Source organism: Megalops cyprinoides, chromosome 1 (genome assembly GCF_013368585.1).
Source record: "Megalops cyprinoides isolate fMegCyp1 chromosome 1, fMegCyp1.pri, whole genome shotgun sequence".
Lineage (NCBI taxonomy): Eukaryota > Metazoa > Chordata > Actinopteri > Elopiformes > Megalopidae > Megalops > Megalops cyprinoides.
In genome coordinates, this window is record NC_050583.1 from 24,546,415 (window position 1) to 24,569,991 (window position 23,577).

General features: G+C 36.7%; 3 protein-coding genes across 3 annotated transcripts; all 3 read right to left on the bottom strand.

Moving 5' to 3' along the window:
• Nucleotides 1–2,239: 2,239 nt before the first annotated feature.
• pvalb9 (parvalbumin 9) lies at nucleotides 2,240–4,999 on the bottom strand. Its single transcript, XM_036526846.1, has 4 exons — nucleotides 4,936–4,999; nucleotides 4,348–4,480; nucleotides 3,787–3,896; nucleotides 2,240–2,265 (listed from the first exon to the last, which is right to left on the bottom strand). The coding sequence occupies exons 1-4, from the start codon at nucleotides 4,994–4,996 to the stop codon at nucleotides 2,240–2,242; spliced, it is 330 nt and encodes a 109-aa protein (XP_036382739.1). The 5' UTR covers nucleotides 4,997–4,999.
• Nucleotides 5,000–11,398: 6,399 nt separating this feature from the next.
• Nucleotides 11,399–13,608, bottom strand: LOC118774453 (parvalbumin beta-like). Its single transcript, XM_036523799.1, has 5 exons — nucleotides 13,537–13,608; nucleotides 12,858–12,923; nucleotides 12,191–12,323; nucleotides 11,800–11,909; nucleotides 11,399–11,693 (listed from the first exon to the last, which is right to left on the bottom strand). The coding sequence occupies exons 2-5, from the start codon at nucleotides 12,916–12,918 to the stop codon at nucleotides 11,668–11,670; spliced, it is 330 nt and encodes a 109-aa protein (XP_036379692.1). The 5' UTR covers nucleotides 12,919–12,923; nucleotides 13,537–13,608; the 3' UTR covers nucleotides 11,399–11,667.
• Nucleotides 13,609–20,940: 7,332 nt separating this feature from the next.
• LOC118775286 (parvalbumin, thymic-like) lies at nucleotides 20,941–22,920 on the bottom strand. Its single transcript, XM_036525124.1, has 4 exons — nucleotides 22,860–22,920; nucleotides 22,219–22,351; nucleotides 21,460–21,569; nucleotides 20,941–20,969 (listed from the first exon to the last, which is right to left on the bottom strand). Exons 1-4 carry the CDS (start codon nucleotides 22,918–22,920, stop codon nucleotides 20,941–20,943), a joined length of 333 nt encoding a protein of 110 aa, XP_036381017.1.
• Between the last annotated feature and the right edge of the window lie 657 nt (nucleotides 22,921–23,577).

Here is a 23,577-nt window from a genome sequence, read left to right on the forward strand (position 1 = left end):
CAAACATTGAATTATTTATTTATTTTTCTGTCAATCACCCTTGAAGACTAGTTATTGTCTGTTTGTTTGATCAAATGTTAATGCTGTGCAAAGTTTGCACATCTCAAGGTTGCCAGTGATAAAGATAAAAAAAAAAAACAGATTAAGTATTTTGTTCAAATCTAATACTGACATTACATAATAACCAATTTTCTCACAATAATCTCAGTGGTTTCTATGACGAATAGCTTCCCAAACAAGAAGATTGGCGACAAACTCAGTCTCCTCCTTTGACATCAATAATATGTCAGGAAATACCTGGAGAACTGCGTTGACAGAGGCCTGTTGTTTAATCAGATTTTGTCATATCACATGGTGGTGTCTATAATTACAAATACTGGTTTGGAGAATATCAGCAAAAACTCTTAGAGATACATTGCTACACCTTAGTGAAATATTAAATTTCTGTTAATTTAGGGACTGCAATATATCCTGAAAGCATACATATGCAGATGCGCATGCACACATACACACACACACACACACACACACACACACACACAGAAATAGAGACAGGAGCATTTCGTTCTGTAAGTGCTCACACAATTTGAATAAAGACAGACCTTAAAGGTTCAACTGTATTGATGGCCCAATGACTCAACTTCTACTTGTGTTCAGAGTTCAAAGTACAACTTGGCATAAACTATTCAATGAGGAAAAATACTAAACTGACTTGGCTGATTCTTTGTATAAGTATAAATTGTATAAATTTTACTTTATGTATAAAATACTTTGATATATGTTAGCTTATTAAGTCCACATATTAGTCTATGTTCTCTACAAATGCTGTGTTTGTTTAATTAACAAAGAGTGTTTAAAGACAATGCAGTGGGGCATTGACTAATACAGATGAGGCTTTTCTGTTGCGTGTTAATTCTGCTGTGTACAGTGCAGAAGCTTTGCAGTGCAGAAGTCAGGTGTCACTTGATATAAGAGCCAGGTGTCAAACAAGGTCATAGCCTCAGCTTTCTCTGCTACTTACTCTAATTACATCAAAACTACTTGCATTTGCAGGAAATGCTCACTTCGAAGCTGCATTTCCTAAACGTTATTGTGAGCTCTGACAGAATCATATTGGAAGTACACTGTGCCTCTGTAGTTAATTTTGTTTTTGTCAAATAAGGATGGCTTCTTCACATACTCAGACTAAAGCACTCAGGAATGCAATGTGCCTTTTCACAGGAAAGACAGATACATTTTCCCTCTTGAATTACAAGTACACAAATTTCAACCATGCCCCACAGTCAATTTTGAACATGCAATGTGCCATTGAAAGGCTATCCCTTTGATAATATAAAGAATTATAGTCCGGAATATGTGTGTAGTTAAGTTATTATGGATTGGAATCTGTAATATATTTGACCTCCACCTTGCATACTATCCTACACCAATTAATGTTGTGACAATTAACAACACAGGATAGCAGCACAAATGAAAAATTCTACATCAGAATCTATGTTGAGGCTAAATGTATCATTGTGACCACTGTACTGTACTGTAGCAAAATTAACTTAAGAACTCAATTTTATTTATGTGGCTATTGTGATTAAATGTTATGAGAAGTCTGTTTTCAAGTCATAACTGAGATATTTTAATGAAACCATTCTGTGTCACCTCAGGTGAGAGGTCAAATGTTTTTTAACATTCCTTAGCAGCATATACACAGCAGATATTGTGTACATTCTCAAATTTAAAAAGAACCCTTTCACTGTTAATACTCTTGTGCTGAATTAGCTAAATCAAGATGAGACCAATAGCTAAACTGAATCCTGGACTGAGGCATTTTATTCTGCTACCTTCAAGTGCCATGTCATGCAGCAAAGTAAAGATAACACATATGCTGCCTATTTTTCAAATGTAATTTTTACATCAATGGAGTACATATCCATAACAACCTTCATGTTAGATTGAAAAATGATCTCTATTTTCAGTACAGTTTCAAAATAACACTAGGAGCCAGTGTTAAAATGTATTTCTTTATTTGTTCAATGATTTTTGTTATTGGGACACTTGGGCAACACTACCTCACAATTTCTTGAAAATGTATTCAAAAGGCAAATAAAAACATGAGAGTATCTGTGGAAGAGGGACTTTGAAATGTACAGAAGGTATAAAGCAGGAAGATGAAGAAAAACAAATAAAATTAGTGAACTGGAGAGGGACAAGGAAGAGACCTGCTCTCTTTGCTCTCTTGAAGTCTTCATGACAGAACCATGGCCTGGAATTCTAAGGTAGAAAAATACAACAGCGTTACTGCTAAGAAAGCTGTGACAAGGTTGACAATGAAGCATAAAAATAGGTTTGCTTTGTTGTGATATCATTACATATTGCACTACATTACATTATTGCCTTTTAGCAGATGCACTTATCCAGAGCAACTTGCAAAGTGCATCTAATAAAGTGGCAGGAAAAGTTGTACAAACAGGACAGCACTAATCAAATATTAACAAGTGCCAGTGTCACATAGTGGTGACAACATGTGGTGCATACAGTCTCAAATGGCACCTTATTAAACATTACATACCTTGTATAATGAATGCCATAGAAAAAAACTTTTACAACATTTGTCATTGGTCATTTTGACTTATGACTCCTTTAATATCATAGTCTTGGTATGAATGTCATTTATCAAACATACGACCCACCCTCAATCCTACACTGACACAACTGACACAAAATGATGCAGATACAAATAGAGTTATGGGGACACAATTTAATATCCCCTCTCCTGAATTCAAGCACAGACTAAAATGAAAAGCGGTATCACAGCCTACAAGGTAAATTCAATTTTTTTTTTATGAGAGCGGTAAATGCTAATCTGGTTCTTTGGCCCTGTTCTGCAAAGCTCCTGATCCTTCAAAAATATGGAGGACTTTGTTTCATTCAAATAAACATCATCTGAACTCCTTCTGTCTAAGTACTCTATCTGTCTTCTTTTATTCCCCTTGTTTCTGACATTTATGGCTGGGTTCTTGCTATGTTCCTTCAATATTAGTTCTAAAATTAAGTTAGCCAGTAAAGAAACTAAACCTTGAAGCATGGAACATATTTAATATTCAGCACATCACACCACCACTCAAGTTAAAGGCCATATACTTCTAATAGCTGCATCTGTTACTCAATCAAACACTTGAGTGGAAAATAAAACAAGGAAATAATTTGAGGCAGTATAACCGTTGTGTAAAAACATACAAATACATAAAAGGGATAGCAATCAACTTTCATTTGGTATAGCACCCTTTGCAATCAAACTGTCATGGAACACTCTTCAGTACATTATTTCCAGTTGGAATAAAAAAACTTGACTGAAGTAAGATTGAATGAGTCAAATGAAAAAACGCCTGACTCTTCATAAGAGGACGTGGAGATAATCTTCTGGAAATATGTGAAAAATATATATAACATTTCTCTTAGTCACTCTGTCACAGATCCACAAGAGTCTCTACACCACAGAAGGACAGGAGAGGCTTATGTTTAAGTATATAATTTCAATCAGCCTCTTTGCATTATTTCACATGGTGACAGATTTAATTACAAACCTCTGGGTTACCTACTTAAGTAAACTAAAGTCATAGTGCCTTAATTTTGTTTGATTGCTTGAATCTGGTGTACAGTGCTGTGATCACAACATAGTTATTAAGATCTGGAATAAATCAGGTTACCATTTGAAATGATGTATGCCTTAGAGGTTTTATTTGTCTTTTGCAAAATCTGTAACCAAATTGAATATCAGAGAGAGCTGCTCACCATCCACTCCAATCTTGCCATCATTATCATCATCAGCAGCTGACAGGAAGGATTTGGTCTCCTTGTCAGTCAACAGGCGAGCCCCTGGGGAGAATCGCTGCAGAAAAAACCTAACAGACACACATTGACAAATGGTGACACACAGTTGCGTGCGCGCACACACACACACACACACACACACACACACACACACACACACACACACACACACACACACACACACACAAACACAACATACACATGATAATTCTGGTCCACAGATGATTTTAGAAAGGGGACAAGTAATGTTTTCACCTTATTTCCAAAGACTAAATGGTCAAATACACATTTTAAAAGACACATTTGCATTTCAAGGCTTCCCAGTGTAGTTTTATGCTAAATAAAGCATTATAAACTGGTCACACAGGTCACTGCAGAAAATTCATCATCAGTGTCAAATTCAGTATCAACCAACATTCTCCAGATTGGGGAGCAGATTCAGACTGACTGATACACTCATGTATATGGACAGTTGATGACAGTAAAGGGTAACACACAGATTATGGTCAATTATGCACTAACTTGAGTTCCTCCTCTTCGATGAAACCACTGCCATCATTATCCAGGATACCAAAAACGTCTTTCACTTCTTGAGGACTTTTCTTGGTAAGGCCACACAGTTGGAAAAACTTTTTGTAAGTGAAGGATTCTGGGGCTGTTTGGAAAGGCAGACACATGATACCATTCTGAACTGTTTAAACTTAACATAGCCATATTCAAGCAACAAGATTTCAATAACGCTTAATATGCATATCATCTTGATTGTCAAAGCATTGAATGCTGATTTTAAAGTTAAGCTACACATCATTAAAACAAGAATTGACATTTATCCTTAACACACCATTCTATGTTGTGCGAAGGTATCCAAATACTGAAGAAGACATATTTAACTAAAGGGAAATGATGTGGAGTAATAAAAGTAGTTCCCAGTTAATTTCTTTAGTCGTATGTTGCTTTGAACTCAAAAGATATAAACCAAAATAAAGTTGGTAAATAGATCTACAGTTGAATTATAAACCACGAATTGCTATCACTCGCTCTCTTCATTGATTGCATCTTGTTTTACATCACATATGAAATCATATAAAATTTCCGCTTAAAAGACCGTACCTTGGCAATCCTTGATAGCATTCTCGATGGCCTCAGCGGAAAGGATTGACGTGAGTGACATATTAATTCTGTCGAAAGAAAAAAAAAACATTCACATAAGTAGAGCAAGTTATAAGATTGTGTATAGAAGTGTAGAATGGATGAAAGCAATACAAACAGTCCAGGCCTTCCTTTTTCCATGTGTAAATGATTTACCTGTTCCTCTTCCAATTGCCGGCGATCTCCTGTCGTGGATAGACCTTCTAAATTCCCCTGGTCAGACATTTATCTTTACGATACTTCTCTTCTCTGAAAATTATTCTCAAATCAGTTTCTGAAAATGATTATCTCCTTATTTGCTTCGGTTAATCTCGGTTAATAGTTTTTTATACTGATGCATTTTCCTCTGTAGAGAAAAGCACCTTTCATTCGCGTTCTATTTGGTAAATTAGTCGCATAATTGCAAATGCTTTTTTAATTGCTCCAAATAGCAAATACTGACAAAAAAATCGCCGTGCATTTCATATGAAGTCTCAGTGTAATCGCTACATTCAAGTAATCTAGCTATGAACCCTGTTTTCCCATGCTCCCTTCCACAGTCAAAGGATCTTACCAAATTACTTACAAAAACTTCAACTGTTAAATAACTTTTCCCAACAAACACCTAGGCTGTACAGCTGTACACCCATCGTTAAATCATGACAGCGACAATTCACAAGCACTTTCCCATCGGTGCATCACACGATCCATCCCTCCGTGTCCAAGTACGCAGTGAGCCAATAGAAAGCAGTGTCTGTGTTTCCGCATGGCAATCTACTTACCGCTTTACAGATTTCGCCCAGACGGTGTTCGAGTACAGACGGGAGGTAAGGCTATGTGGTATCTGCTGCCTGCAAAAGTGGATTTATATATGGTCTGATTGTACTGACAATGAGCAATGCTTGAGTTACCTGTTTGTGTATCAAATTCTTACTGCCAACCCCTTCTCGAATTTCTTACCTAACTAATTAACCCTTACTATTTATATCCGCCTGCAGCTGAATGCAGATAGTCTATAAGCATCCGTAACGCCCGTGGAGATGGCAAATTAAGTGACAAGTGCTATATGTGCACTCTCTCTCTCTCTCTCTCTCTCTCTCTCTCTCTCTCTCTTTCGCACACACACACACACACACACACACACACACACACACACACACAAAGAGCTAATTTTCTTGGTGTTTGAGAGAGTATTTATTTTTGGATTGCTCATGACTTCACTTAAAAAAATCAATGAATGAAAAAAGTCAAATTTAAAAAAATAAGCAGATTGTGCCTGTTAAGTAATTTCCAAAATATTAATTCTCTGGCTGCCCTGTGTGGAACAACACACAACAGATGGAGTGTGATTATCCATGTATCATCTCTAAGCTTGTCTAATGTAATAGACGTAACTGTGTTCATTGATCACAGAATGTTAAGACAGTTTGACCTCAAAGGAGATCAGAGAGAGGCACACAGCATGATTGCATTTTAAATTTAGTTGGTTTTGTGCTGTGTAAAGGACACATTCATATTTTATGCCAGCATCAAACACTCTTCCCAATTCACGAGGCAAGCAATGTATTAATTAATCAGAAAAGATCAACTGTCAAAAATCATCTTTCCTTTGGTAATAACAAAATATGGGCAGTAAAAAATGCATGACCAGAAAGACTACTTTCTCTGCATATCTCCCATTTGTTTAGGAGGAACTTATCAGAGATGAATAATTGAGTAATTGACTGGTGGATTGAATTAGTGTTTCATGGATAATATTAATATTAATAATAATATTATTTGTGTTGCTTCTGACTTGTAACAGCGAACTTTCAAGATGCAAACAGAATGCGAAGGTACTACGGTAAACAAAGGCCGGGAATTACCAGTAGGAGAGGACACAAACCTCTTGAACGGTTGCAATTTTACTACTTAGTTTTTTCCAATCATATTTGAGTAGATCAAATAAAACATCCTTTGTTTCACTGTCTTTCATTTAGCATACCTTTGAAACACATGACAGAATGATTAAAATATTTTGCAAAAACAACAGATCACTGAAACAATTTGTCTGCATGAAGCAGAGGTCTGAAATGCCTTTGAAAAAAACTGAAGTGGTACCTTGGAATCGAATGTTTCAGACAGATGATACCAGGTATACAGATACAAGTAATAAGTTAAGCATCACAATAACAATGTTTTACCACCTGGCCAGACAATATTGCCCCACATAGTTTTCTGAATTTCACTGTACATTGTAGAAGTGGTGATTATGCTAAGGTTTCTTCAAATTTTGTAAATAAAATAAAACCAAAACACAAAAAGAGGGATGTTTGCGTTACTTCTGCCTCTTACAATAAAACTGTTAGGCCCCAGCACATGTCCTTACTCCTTTAGATCCACATACAGTATAACCTAAATCAAACTTATCTTCATGTCCCAACAGTGTAATCTTTCCCTTTTCTTGCATAAAATGTGGCCTTATAATTCAGAAAATTGTTGGCTTATGTGCTTATGAACTAAGTAAGAATATTAGCATTAATATTTCAGATCAGACTGAACATGTAGAATGCTGGGGCCTCTGTGTTGTAGTGGACTTGTAACCCAGAGGTTGCAGGAGGAGTACTACTGTTGTTACTATGAGTAAATGGGCTTAACCTGCTTTATAAATAAATATATTAAAATCGATAAGTAAATATCCTGTTGTACAAAGGGATAACATGTAGACATATATGCTAAAGTATGTAAGTCTATTAAGAACATTTAATGTAATGAACATTCTTTTTAACAGCAGGAATGCTACCATCAATCTCTTAAGTGGTGACATGGACATAGTAAGATACTAATTAGACAGGTATGAATAGAGTACTACCCAGCAGGGCCAAGAATGTGTGTTATGCTGATGATATGCCCAAGTATTCTGCAAAGAATGCTGGGCGATATAAAGCAGATAAATAAACTGAAGATTCCATTCAGATATGGGGTAGAAGAAGCTTGACACCAATGAAAGAGACAAGATTACACTAGGTTGCATAGCTGGGCACGAGCAACATGGACAAAGGGAAGTTGCAGCTGAGTTTATGATAAAGTTGATACGGTCAATGGAGTGGTGATGGTAAGTTGTTGGGACCTGGCACAGTTTGATAAACTCATACAGTACCATAGCAGCTTGGCTTTTATGTGACCAGGTTGCTTTAGAACATTGAATATACATCAGTGGGGGAAATACTTTCAAACTACCTTGCTAACAAAGCCACATACCGCATGTGGTGTATATTTGTATGTATGTGTGCATATGTCTATGTCACATTCCCTTTCTCATTCTAAAGATGTTTTGAAAAATAATGCCTGTAAATAAAAAGTCCAGAAACGTATATCTAGCACACAGTAGCCACAGCAGCGTAAAGCCTGTTTTGCACAGCCTAATTCTGGCCACTAAATTCCACTGCATCATATATATGTAATACAATTTAGTTCAACAGTGGAAAGTTGTGTAAGAATTCAATAACTGACTCTTTGCATTCAACAGGAATAATAATATAATAAGAACTAAGATAATAATAAAAAGTAATAAGAACTATTGAAGTAGAAGTCTTCTTCCTCCATGAGGAATCTTAAAATGTGCCAATATAAAATGTCCTGCAACTTTTAGGGTTCTCTTCTTCACAATTTTTTTCACATGCAATGCATGTATTGAGAAGAAGAACCTGTACACACCAAATAATAACAATGTGTTAAAGGCTCAGCTATCCCCACAGAGCTGTATCCATAACCCACATTGCATCATGCAAGTCTGACCACAGCTGGATAGAATGTGTTTGCTGTGAGAAACCCAATAGGAGGAAAGACCAGGCATTTGTGAAAAAGAGATGGGTGAAGGCAGACACCGGATCCAGCGGTGCAGTTTACCATCCAACGTTGATGTCACCGACCATACTGATACTTCTGCTCCGATACTGTTACTGTGGAATAATTCATTCATTTGCATTTGCTAATTTCTTTACAAGTGTCTTGTCTTCTTGCCTTTTTTCACTGAGTGGCAGTTGAAGTTGCAGATATCCCGTGGCACTCTCAAGCAGTTGATGCTGGTGTAGCTTTGCAGAATTACCCAGTGTTTAAAGATCACAACAGCATCAAGTGCACCAGACTGTATAAAGAGGCCAACATAGTTATGTTTCTTTGATTTTGTCAGTTTATTTCTGGGACAACTTTTACTGATTTCCAACAAGCGCAAAATGCAGAAGGAAAGGAGACGACGGCTGCAACATGACTACATTAAGATTTAATTATGGGCTTAATTATCTTTCCCATGAGATGTCGTACACATGTCAGGCCTAAGACAGGCCCACTTGTGATGTGACCATCAATAATCCATGTAACAAAAGAAAGTTGTAATTGTAACTGGCAGGAATGTGCAGTGGGGTGAATCTCTGGGTGACCAGACCATACCGCAAAGGACTATTCCGCTATTGGTTGGTAACTTTGAAGTTAGATAGCTTGCAGATGATTTTGATTCAGGGACATGTGAGGAGTTCGCTTGCTCAACTATCAGGCATGACCCATAATGGGAGCCCATGACATCAGATCATGGAATGAAACCCCTTCATTTTATGACATAACAACATACAGTATTTCAGGTCAACATCAAGACCAATCACTGTTGGCTTGAGACATTTAAACAATTTCCATCCAAAACGGGTTTTGATTCCCATTTACATTTAGCAGATACTTAGATACCCTCAGAGTAACTTACAGGGTAAGAACAAAGTTCATTGAATAAAGTCGTGGGAACAATGGAACACCACTGATGACATCAGGACATCACACATGTCAGTCCCTCACATTCTGTCAACTTAAATTCTGTCAACTTAGCTGCCTGTATGGCATACTGCATATGATTTCGCATAAAAAAACAAAACTGAAAAAGGCAAATATTGAACACTTACTATCCCAGACTTTTCAATTTCTGCTTCATGCATTTCCTCTCAGTAGTGACCTGCTAAGAATTCAGGCTCTCTCCAGTGCTACAAGCTTGAAAAACGCATCTACAAATGCCTTAAAATGCCCCTAGAAATTGTGAAGGACAGTGGCATCCTACAGACCAAAGAGCACAGTGTTTCAGAGGTTGTCAAGGATGTTCACCATTCAGGATTGTTTACCCCTTGTGACATCCATTTCTCCTTTAATGTTATTTGCTGTAATCTTAAGTCTTGGTCTTTTAAAACGTAACCATGAGCAGTCTGACGTGTTGCTTTTACAGAATCATTGGACAGCCCACAATTATTCATCTCTCTCTTTGTTTGGTACGGATCATCATGGGCTTGAAGGTGAACAATCCTTGACTCTCTTGCCATCTAGTGGGGACATGAAGCTAAGACATCTTTACATTACGTTACATGCATTTAGCGGACGCTCTTATCCAGAGCAACTTCCATCACAATAGACCATAAGTGTAGCCATTCAATTTAAATGAGCAACAGTGCTAGACCAGGCTCACAACACTCCCAGACCAGTGAGTGTGAGCATAACACTATTCCAGCCCTACCACAAGTTAACTTAATCATCAGGTGGTGCCCAGATGGGAACCCCTGCTCCTGGCAGGCCGTGGGATGTGTTGGTTTTCATTGTACCTGGCACAAGGTTTAAATCATTAATTGAGGAGAGAGTCCTCAATTAGTCTCCACACCTGCTGTTTCATATGTAAATCAGATCCTGACTTGATCCTGATGAGTTACAATCCAAGTGGCTACTGGTTTACAATAGGAATCCAATTGAGGTTTTCATTCAATTAGTGATTGAAGTCAATCCATTAAGTACTGCAGCACAACAAAACCCAGCAGACCACGGAGCCCTCCAGGAACATGGCTTCCCCGCCCGGGTCATCCCCTAAAGTACTAAATGTAAATCACTCCTTGGGGGAGCTTGGTAACTGACATGCGACTGTACAGGGTACTTTACCTCAACTGCTCCAGGACAAAATCCTTATAAAAAGCTGTGTAAATGGTTAATTATTGTTTACTGCCCTGGATATGTTTTCCTCTATAGATTTTTTTGATTGTTTAACTTTCTTGTGGAGTACATCACTCTCAGGCTTTTTCACAGCTCCTTCATGTAGGACCCAGTGTAAAGCACAAACCAGCATCATACCATGAGTCTCATGAGAGAAATTTATTTTATCACTTCCCAACTGTATACAGTTTTATTGTTTCTGGGAACACTTACACAACAATGGCAGCTTTAAAATGAAGCCATTGTCTACCCCAAAATTATTCTTTTTCACTTCAGTTTTTCAGTTCAGCACATTATTTGCTATTTGTTATGCCCATTCTCCTGAATTTAATATTTAAATCAGCATAATTGTCTGACTAAATATTTTAGCGTTCCAGTTGAAAATGAAAGTTATGCTTTCCAAAGAAAGGCTGCCAACAAGAGCACATAAGTAAGAAAAGAAAAGAAAAACAAGACATTCTATTGCAAAAGAATATTTATTCTTTTACTCTCTTTTTGTTCCTCAAAAGTGCATCAGATTTTACAGTAAGCAAAATTCATATTCAAGACATGAAAAACAACCGCACTACATTTACAATCATCACTTTGGACAGAGTGCTGCAAGAGAGGAAACGGTCTGCAGGCATGTCACAGGCAAATGTATAAAAATTATTTATATTCAGATGAGAAGGGGAGGTCTTGGGCAAAGTTGTTCCATCAAGGCACAAGGCATTGGTCAGCTGATATTTATGCCTTCACCATAGCAGCAAACTCTGCGCAAGGGAAGATGAGAGGAAACAAATTAATTGACAGAGCAAAAAGAATTAAAAGAAGAAAATAATGGTTAAAAATTGCATAATTAATTGCAGTTCTTCGCACCATCAACTCCGATCTTGCCGTCACCATCGGTGTCCCCAGCTTTAAGGAAGGTCTTGGTCTCAGCGTCAGTCAATGGTCTGGCACCAGCAGAGAAGTTCTGCAGGAACAGCCTGGATGGGAAAACAAGCAGACACATTTTCAAGCAAATATCTCTACTTGGGCTTTGTAAGTGAAAATGATCTCTTTGTAAAATTAAAAATGGAAAAGGGAAAAAGAAATAACTTGAGTGGTAAATATAGAGGAGACTGCTGCAAATTTATAAAGTAAAATGCGGCCAGAACTTGGCCCTTCTTGCTGGCTTGCTAAAAGCATTCTTTGTAGTGGCAATATTTGTTGCTGCCTGTGGCCCCAGTTTAAGGATCACTGGACATGGTATAAGGGGTGCTCTTACTTCAGCTCATCCTCCTCAATGAAGCCACTCTTGTCCTGGTCAATGATTGCAAAAGCCTTCTTGATGTCATCAAGGGACTTGCCAGTCAGACCGACCTTGGCAAAGAAGGCCTTGTGGTCGAAACTGTCGGCAGCTGGAAAACATTTAATGACTATTAGTGTTGCTTGTATTGTGAAACAATTGTGTGGAAATGTCAAAATATGAAATATATTCAGAAAGAAATAGATTTCTAAATATATGCTAAATTATGTATAAAATTTAAAAGTATACAGCATATAAGTGTTTTCACATATGCAGTTTTGGTATACATTACATGGCATACACTGCATATATGTATTTATAATAGTCACTTGAAATATTTTACCTGCTTTTAATAAATAAATATATCATGTAGTGTATATAATCTATATTTAATTTTGTATATCTGATGTATACCAAAATTGCGTATGTGAAAACAGTAAGTTACAGTTTTATAAATACATAAAATTCATAAAATATATAAACATTTATAAAAAATATATATATATGTATTTTATATGTATATAAATCAGGTGTATATATTTAAATGTCATATATAAAATAGAAGATGTCGTCTTATTCGAGCACAGTTTGGATTCTCTGCAGTAGTTCCCGTGGGCGGGTCCAGTTCCGCTCGTGGTCCAGTTACCTTGGCATGCCTGCAGGGCTGCAGTGATGTCAGCCTCATTCAGAACACCGGCGAATGCCATTTTAGCTATAAAAGAAAAGAACACTTCAGGTCATTCGAACCACAGCAATATTAACACATTTAATAGTGCTATCGCTAAAAGACTGCCTAAGATTATGAGCATGATGGTTCTGAGCACTTGGTCTGTGCAGTCCTGTAGCTGAGAATGTATGTCTCCCGAGATTCTGACTTAACGAGCACGATACAAATTACAACCAACACTTTACAGTTAATACTCAGTGATACTCAAAGGAAGTTTTGAAAGTGCATTGCAGCAATCGTTATACACCACCGAATATTATGCAGTGGCTATCTAGGTTGTTAATGGTCATTTCCATATGATTCAACTGAATAATATTTTTAATTAGAGAGTCCATCTCTCTTGAAAATACTGGTGATCAAATTGAAGGCAAATCCCAGACTTGCTGCAAGAAGAGTTCATTTGTTTCCTTGCGGAAAGGTTTGTACATGTCCATCCCTTTCTTTGAGCTGGTCCATTGCCAAAACTCAATAAATCGTTGTAAGTCGTGTGCGAATTTTAGTTGACCATTGCAGTTCCATTACAAAGGTGGAAAAGAAAAAGTAAAACCAGGAGAGTTCACACTTGTCTGAAGATTTTCTCTTCTCCAAGGGGACTCACCTCAGTTGTGTTTAGGGCTAGAGTGGGGTTCGGTGAGATGAAGCGAGCAACTGCAGTGGTCTCTCAGCCAACCCTCTCAACCTTATATACTTACACTCGCCCGAAATATGAGGTATAAGGTAACAGACACCAGATGCGAAGAGGTTGGTTGAAAAATGTGTCCAGTAATCAGACCGTGCTATTTTTATCTACATAAATGAAGATACTTAAAATGTGCGTGTTGGCAAAAGTCCTTAATATTCTGCAATGCAAAGCTAATAATACACGCTGCTGATATAGATGAAACGCCAGTTGCTGGCGATACAGATTTTGACCCTACATAACGCGGAGAAGCTCGTTTAGCCTGTGCTGGCAGTGGGGTCATTTACATTGACAGTGCCATCAGGCAACTGCATGTAACGCGGAACAATCACACAGCATAGACTTCATGGTTTTGTTGCTTTCCCGGTCGAATCTTTTTAAAGCTCAACTTGTACTAGTAAGCTGTATTTGTATTGTTCCATTTCTCTCATTCCCTTATTTGCCAATCTCCCAAGAGAGATTTTTAAGGAAGTCTTTAACCTGGAATGAATTTTCCGATTGTCTGCGCACGTGTGTACTCTTGGCTTTAAATCACGACGAACAGCAGACACAGCGGTGCAATCCAAACTCCAAGCACTTTTCGCTTATCGTAATGGTTTCAACTGACGTTTCCACTCATTTCAAAAATATAAAAAAGGGAGGTACATAAAACAATATGTTTTCTCATAATAATTTCTAACAGTTGAGGCCAAACTGTTTGCTATTGGATACAATGACCTTATTAATGACCGCATTAATAGCTTCCATTTTTCTTCTATTAATAATTAATAGCTTCTATTTTTAGCGCATTTGTGCTCAATGTAGTTTGTGTAGTCTACACAATTTTGTACTCTACAAAAGTTATATTCATTAAAACACTAATAGTATGTTCATCATGACTTGCTAGCTACACTGTATTGTATAGTGTCAACTCAAAATAGAGGACCTATTTACACTTGTGTCACTACGTATTTCACTTGATTGACGTGTTTGTCAAGTATTGCAGAAATGAATGACTACACATTAGAATAATAAAATTGCATATCTTTCTTTTCTTAGTATATTGTTTTGTTTTTGGTTCATATTGACAGTGTTTACCCGCAATAGTTGTAAAACAGTTACCACCTTAGTCAATGTCTATATAAAATCAGCTCTAGACAACAATCTTCAGCAGTGTGAAATCAAAACAAATAGAAATCCAACTTCACACTTGCATGCAAAGGCATATTCTAAAAAGGCTACTCATATCTCAAATGAGCATTGCAGGACTTTGTCACTCAAATTATTCAAGTGTAGTTGCAAATCACTACTTGTATTTGATATTGTAAGACATGATTTATGCTACTTAAAATAAAAGTGAATCTACTTCTGATTTTCCCTTGTCATAAAAAATCCAGCCAGTTGCTCATTATGGTTTTGCGGGATGCTATTGTAATGAAATAATGATAATAATGAAAATTTTCATTTACACAAGGTCTACAGTAAAGCAGATTGATACTTTGAAACTTTATGAATGATATGACGACATGAGACCCATATCATGCATACACAGAATAGCAACTGTTATGGCTATTACAAAATGCACCTATGTGTGGCCAACATTACCATACTTCTTTTGGATGGAAGAAATGGATATAGACTACATTCAATGCACACAGCAAGAGATAATCTGTATTATAGATGTCCTAAACAAGAAGTCTTGAAGCACTACACTCTGAAGAGCACTTTCCCCTGTTTATATTGTGTGAATCTTGCCAGTCTGATGAGCTGTGGTATTGTATGCTTGTATAAGTTGGAGTGAAATTGCTCTGTTGATGTCATTGATAGACTATGATGAGAATCAGATTTTTGCAGCAGGTAACACCCGTCAAAATGTCTGTGGTTAATTTGTGTTACTGCTTCACCTTTGATGGAAAATCTCAAATTTGAATTTGTTGTTGATAAAATGTATTTTTAAATTTGATTCACCTGTGTGATAAATCTGTCTGATATATTAGCAATTATATTGTTTTGAACACAAGACAGAAACATACATGAAAACTTCATTTTAGTTCGAAAGATAATTTTACCACATTTATTACAAGAACTTGATTTTTGTTTTTCTACAATACAGTGATAATGGTTGTAGTTATTAATGAATGAACCTTGATCATTACACAGATGATATGTAAATACTCAAATGACTGGTATGGACAAAGCTCTGTAACTGGTTCACACTTGGCTCTGATACCTAAAACTATTCACCATGTCAAGACTGTGACTAGGCAGCAGGTGGCAGCACTGCCATGCACCTGCTTTGTATGCATGAAGTATGAAACAACCATTAAACCTTGCAGAACAATTTTAAACAACATGCTTGTAATGTATGATACTGCATGATAGCCACCATTAACAAAATACATTATCATTAATTTATCTTTTAGCAAAATGATGATGGACTAAATGGCCTGCTAATGTTAGTACACCATCCTTATGGTTTATTAAGCTGTGTTTTTAAGCTGGTTTGGAAATGTCAGTAAAATGCATATTGCACACAGTGTGAATGAATAGGGATTCCCGTGTGTCTTTGAGGCATAAGATTTATGACAAGGTACAACACTCTTAACATAACGGCTCAAACTCTCAACTCTAACAGCAGAGACCTCTGCCAGAAACCCACATTTCTGTGCCTTACTTGCAGTGTACTCATAGCTATGCCTGCCATGACAGTCCTTCCTTTCCACCTTGAACAAACAGCACAGAACTTAAAATGCACATGAATTCTTAGCATTATCGTGGTAAACAGTTTTTCAGCAATTACAGTAAAACTTCATTTAAGCACAGGCAGTGTCATCTAGCACCATATGTACTTTAATTACTGGCTTTAAGTACAAAATATATGTTTAGCTGCTGATAGTGAAAAGTCTCTGCTGATCCATTGCTTTGATTTTCTGTGAGATCATTGAACCTCTTATTTGATGACCACAATCATGACAATGACCACAACCATGACTAGCGACTTCTGTGGCTTACACCTTATTGCTGCTGCACACACCCCTTTAATGGTGAGCTGTGATAATTACCATTTTATTTTGCTCTGTGTCATTACATGTAGACAATCATTTGCGGGAATGAGCACTAGCTAATACTTCATACAATGTAAGAAGTATTTTGCCACAATTTTGATTAGCATTTGAAATAAGCGATCAATTACAGCAATTTCATTTATAACAAGCAGTAGTAAACATTCAGACCTAAATATTTCTAAAAATAAATATATTGTACCATAGAATGGGAACGTTGGATGAACCTACAGAGAAGAGTGAAATAAAATCAACCAAGGAATAAGTTTAAAAAGTTTATTTGCAGTGTAGACTGGCAAAATCCAGTCCAAATGTTCACCAGTCCTGCTTCCGTTCTAGGTATTCCAACAAGCATTTCACATTTTACCAAAACACTCCTTGCTTTTCCCCACTAGTACTTCAAGAGCTCCTGGAAGCCAGATATACTGTCTGACAGATACTATTGTGGTTCAATTAATTTGGGGAGACAAAGATGTACACATCCACGGGGCTTGATTGCTTATGCAGAATTAAAATTGATCTATTAAAATTGATGCAAACATACAGGATTGTATCTCCATTTAAAACTGTTTTATGTGCCTGAAAATTAGATCTCACACTACACTACTAGCAACAGACAAAATAAGTCAATGTCTAGGAAAGAAATGGATGTATTGTGTAACAGTTGCTGTGCAAGATTGTTAATATTACACACAATTTAAATCCACTGATTTGAGGGGAAATACCCTGTTACATATTGCTGTTGCTGCTGGGTAAGACAAAATGCTTACTTACTCAGAAGGGAGATTTTTACTTTGATTCTTATAATTTATTCCTATAACTTTAATTCTTATAACTTAGCTTATCTCACTATGTTAACCTACAGAATCTTTTGCTTAGCTATTTGTCTGACAATAATATTTTGAGTTGACATTTAAATAATTGTGTTAGCATGAATGTTACAGCACCGAGGACTTACTCAGCACCACCCTATAATTTGTTATATAAATGTTATTTTTTTGAACTATTTAACCAGTTGTGTTTCCTATGGCATAACACAAACAGACACACATCGCTGGTGATCTAAGCTGCATATTCACCTCTTTAAAAATATGACTGATAAAAATAATCAAAATTTTCTCAATCTTTAATTGCAATTTAGCACCAATCTGTTGACATTACATATGGCTTTTCCAAAACACTAATAAGACACTGTTGCAAATGTGAGGCTACTTCGCTAATCATGATTAGTTCGCTCCAGAGCTGAAACTGACATACAAGGTTTCCTTTGCATAAGTGCATAACCATTCAAATGTAAGCAATCTCTGCAAAGCTAACTAACTTTACATCCACTAACACTGACAAGGCAGCTATAGACGCCAGAAAAAGCGCAAGTCAGTTAATATGAGTATGACTGACATGGGGTGGAATGTAATTATTTACCCCAGCATTAAACATGCTGCATTGACTATGCTCCAGCCAAAGACTGCTTTCCGGATTTCAAAACAGAAATGAAGACATGCTTTCACTGAGTGGGCTCACTTCCAGCACCAGATAAATTACCAATAGACTTGAATGATTTCCATGTTTATTTCTGAACACAGACAAGGCAGATTTAAGTGATCAGCTGAGCAAGAAAATCCACTATGTCTGCCACATGAGTTAGTGAATAACATGGTTAGGCTGAACGTGGTCCCCGTGAAGCTGCAGGCCATGTTTATGCAGTATTTGGAATGCAACCTAGAGAAGCTTAGGGGATCGTGCAACAACCTCCGGCGAGGTGCTAAAGGAGCATCCACACAAGTTTGAACTGATGCAAGGAGATGCATTGATGGAATGGAGAGGGTGGACTTTACATAACTTTGCATAACAAATTTCTTTTTCAGAGGGATTGTCTGGTTGTTCTTTCCAGGGGCTTGGAGCAGAGAGAGTAAGAACTGGGTAGATGTGGTTATTCATGTATGCCAGAAAATCTGAAGGCAAAATAAAAGCTACATTTGGAACACATCCTTAGAGAGAAGTCCATTGTTCTCAAACTTTCAATACAACAACCAAAACTCTTCACTTCATCAGTGACATGGACAAAATGGATACATGGTTTCTAGTCATATTTGAGTACATTGTAAAAAGTAAATATTCTACCAAAAGGTACATCAATTTTGAAATGACCAAAATACAAACCCCCATATATAGTGCCTTGTTTGGTTGATAAGTGAAGCTAAAATCATATCCAACTTTGATCGACACTATTTTTATTTAATAAATGCAAAATGATCACAGAACAGAATGTTTTTTCTGTTGAAAATGGCTTAAGGGCATTTATAGAAAACGGAAACAATGCCAATATAAGCAAATGCTACAAATTGCAGCCATTAATGCAAAACATAATAAAAATGTGCATAGACCGGTCATTCCAGTAAAACATTACTGTTGCACCTCTACAGTCACTTGAACATACTACTTTCACAATGTCTTTACACTTCCCTCATCTCTCTGAAGCGGGACTAAACAGGTCTGTTCATCGTGATGTTAAGCCTTTTCAAACTTTGTGCAGTCATGGCTGCAGTCAATAAATTGGTTGCTTGGAACATGTCAGAATCAATTCTTTGAATTTTCCTGTTGTGAATGTTGTTTTTGGTTTGGACCATTCCTCCTTGTGTTATCACCAGCACAAAGGCGGCCACACTGGCCATTTTGGACTTTGCTATCCTTTCTGCACATTTATGTACAGACTTGAAATGCACATGATTTCATAGCAATATTACTACAAGTAATTTCTCAGCAACTATTTTGATACTTCACATAAGTACATCCATGACTGAACTTCTTTTTAATAAAACTGTTCTCTTCCCCTGCCGGGGCCTCTACTACCCGTGAAACATTCAGAGCCTTCAATTTACTCGACCCTTGTACCCGTCCAGAAATCCATGTGATTTTAGCTGTAAATACCCATTTTCTATAGTATTTAGTGTTCAGCAGCTTGTTTTTATCCAGAATGGTTTTAGGTACCTTAAAACCCTAATTCATTTAACTTATTTTCGCTTGTAGCCATTGTACATTTATGTTAGCCATTGCAAATTTACTTGAGTCCAATATCTTCCATAACATTTTTAACTACAGATTATGCCTACCATTATTACCTAATGGTTGTATATGGACACAGATTTTTTTTTTTTTCCATAAAATCAGGTGCCACATATCCATTGATATTCACGGCTGTTTTATGTTAAGGTAATTAACTTGAACCATAAATTCAATCAGCTTAATTCAAGGGTATTTGAATGGGTCATACAATGCTAATACTAATACAAATTGCTGTCTGTAGTGCTCCAAAACTCTGACCCCTTTCAATCAGAAGACACAAAAAGTGTTTTTTTTTTTTTTGATGTGCAGATGTTGGTGTCACTCTGGGTAGTCTGGAATGGAATCTTTGGAAATACTGTCAGTAATGGTCAGTCTTACTAAACTGTGAAATGGAAATATTGCACAGGGTGAATGAATTTTACCTCATCTGTCCACAAAAGAAAATACCAGAACAAATGTGAAACAAAAGCACTTGTTTATCCAGTGCCAAAAGTATAGTTAACAGTAAACTGAAAGGGGTGTGATAAGAGTGTATAAGATAAAATCTATTGATGACTCTGGTAGTAGGTAGGTTCACCACACATTATGCACAGAAATAGCTTAGCTCTTTCCCAAATTCTATTCAATCTTTGTTTAACAATGAAACGTGCTTGCATTGCTTTCTGTATCTTTTTTGGTATTGTAACTCACCTGTTAAACTCAAATGTAAGTAAGCCACCCCAGTTTCTTTAATAAAGGTGATTATTTGCCTTTTATTTAAAATAATGTAGACTATAATACAATAGATTATACTATGTACATAAAACCTACAATACGTACAATTAAATATGTGCAAAAATAATAATATTGTTTCTTTTACAGCAGAAATTTCGCAATGTCAACAGAGAGCAGATATCTAATGGTAATATGTTAAAACTACTCTTGATTCACAAAGAATTGCAGACTATTGCTCTCTACTTTCATTGCCACATTTATTATTTTCTATTTATGTCTAAATATATGCCACGGAACAACCTCCATGTAAGGACATGATATATTTAACTGTGTAGAGAAATGTGTAGAGAACATACTGCAGCACAACCACTAAAATGTAGAAAGTAAAATGTAGTAAACCAAATGAAACACAGTAACAATGAAGTGAGATTGTTAAAAAACATAAACCTTCAGAATATAGTCCTCTCACTGACTTGAAATAAAGTGTGAAATCAGTATCATGTCTTTATGAAGCCTTGACCAGGGCTGAGAACTCTGAAAATCACCAGACAAAAACAAAACGTGTTAGTGCTTTCCAAGATACATAAAACATACACAAATCATGGTGAATTTAATGTGAAGGTGCTTGATTTTATGACATGACTTTATAATGAGTTGCTATCATGGTTATGTTCAGCAATTTTGTGCAATGTTCATTACGTTGTTATATTTGTGAATTTCACTTAAATGCATTGGTAGAAGCTTGATTACACACACATCATTACAATGCATTAAAACTGTTAAATAGTAATGAATTATGGTTTAGACACAATGCCCAATTACAATTACAAATACTATAACACTACAAGTTGCATGCATAGCGGTGAGTCTTCACTGGACAACCAAAAATATGAATTACACAGGCACAGTTAATTTCTCAACCCCATTTAGACATTACAGCCTTAATGTCGGTTTGTAGACCTTCACTCATCATAGGTTAGAGATCTTCCCACCCTTGTAATATGGACTACTGTTGGTCACCAACCTTCCCATCCAATCTTGCCATCCCCATCCATGTCTCCTGCCAGCAGGAATGCCTTGGTTTCTCCAGCGGTCAGAGCTCGTGCTCCCTTGGAGAAGTTCTGCAGGAACAGCCTGGAAAGCCAAAGGCACATCAACACTGCTGAGAAACTCAAGCAAAAAGCAAAATAGCGAACATGTATTGCAGCCATTAACTTCTAATGCCTGTCGGGAGATCCTTGTTTTTAACAGCTCTCCAAGAGCTTTGCTTTCTGCAGTTCTGCTGCCTATCCAGTAACTCCCAAACAGAGCATGAGAAAACCAAACATATCAAAACCTACTCTTCCTATGGCATTCTCTGTGCAAAGCTAAAAGCAACTTTTAAAGGAATGGAAGTATGCTGGGATATACAGTAATACATGTTTCCACCCTTAATGTTACAGGATTACCCTTTAGCTGTACAATGAATGAATACTGTGAGCAGCTCAAATTCAAAGCAGATAAAAGTCTGGGAGATTATAATGGTTTTCAGACCAAACTTTGAACATATGAACCATTATCTGTATTTCCATTTGGAATGCAGAGAGGTTTCCTCATTTTCTAACTTATGAGGAATGAGAAACAAGTTCCAATGACTTAAGTTTTACTTCAATCCCTTTACATTTACGTACAATAACACCCTTGCTCAGTTAAAATCAGACAGTACTGAGACCATAAAAACAAGGGAGGAGAGGCCCCACAGCCACAGGTTTTCTGTTAATCTACCCTTTTGCAGTCACTCAACTGCAACTCATCTTGTTCAATAAAGCCACTCTTGTCCTGGTCCAGGATTCTGAAGACTTTCTCAATCTCCAGCGGTGACTTCTTGGACAAACCCACCATGGCAAAAAAGACCTTAGGGTTAAAGGAATCAGTGGCTGAAAGCAAAATGGAAAAACCATAGTGAATTCAACCACCCATTGAAGACGGTCATTTAGAAGAGCTTCTCTTTGCCACTGTCATTTGAATAACCTGTATGGAGTCTACAGTCTGGACACAGTTATACACAGACATACAGCTAACTCAATATTGCTTTTTATTAGTGAAATAGGTTGCTGAAACTGTTAATATAATGATCTGACTGTTGCTTGAAAATCCCTGCATTGTATAGATGAAGACATAAAGCACAGAAAAAAAAACATTATTGCTTATTATCTAATACTAATGACAAAAGTATTGATTCCATTTCCTTCCTTCCTCCATTCCTAAGAAACATACCCATTCATCCACAACACTCCACAGCATCACATCAAAATCATCTTTAAAGGTTATTATTAAATCATACACATTAGGAGACCACATGAAATGATTGTATTATCATTTGCTACAATGAGACAAATCACTAAAAACAAACTGCTTAGCTCCTTTAAGACTTTCCCTCAATACCTTGACAAGCATTGATAGCAGAAGTTATGTCAGACACAGCAAGCAGGTCAGTCATGGCCATCTTGAGGAAGTCAGAAAGAATCCTGAGGGTTGTGAGAGCTGCGTTTTAGCTGGAGGCAAAGAGAAATCTGTTGGTGAGAGTGACCTTCTTCTCTAGTGTCAAAAACTACCAGTGTGCTTCTGTCGTTTGCAGCTGCTTCATGTGCCCACTTGACTTGCAATTACCAGGACACATTTTTTGCTTGAGTTATTCAAGGTTTGCAACTCCAAAAGTAGGTCTTTCTCTATTAAATATCAAATCAGATAAACAAAGGAATAATGTAAAGTTTACACTTCTTAAAGACACTTAATAATGAAGAAAAGAAGACAAAATAATGAAGAACGGAGAAGACACAATATACACAGTATATATTGAAGCTTTTTTACTTGACACATTCTCTTTAGCCTAATTTCACATTTTGTCAATTTTACTGTATCTGAGAATTACTAAGGATTCAAGTTTTTGTATGTTACATTTCAAACAGTTAACAGAGGAATGGTAAGACTAAGTGTCTTTTTTGATGGAAAACACTGTTTTAGAGGCAATCTAAACTGTGAAGCTATATATTGCGATACACATGATGGTCTTACTGACCAGTTAAAAATTCTCAGACTTTCAGTCATAGCCAATTACAACCATGCAGAGGGCTGTCACTTTCAGCATTTCAGCACATTTGTT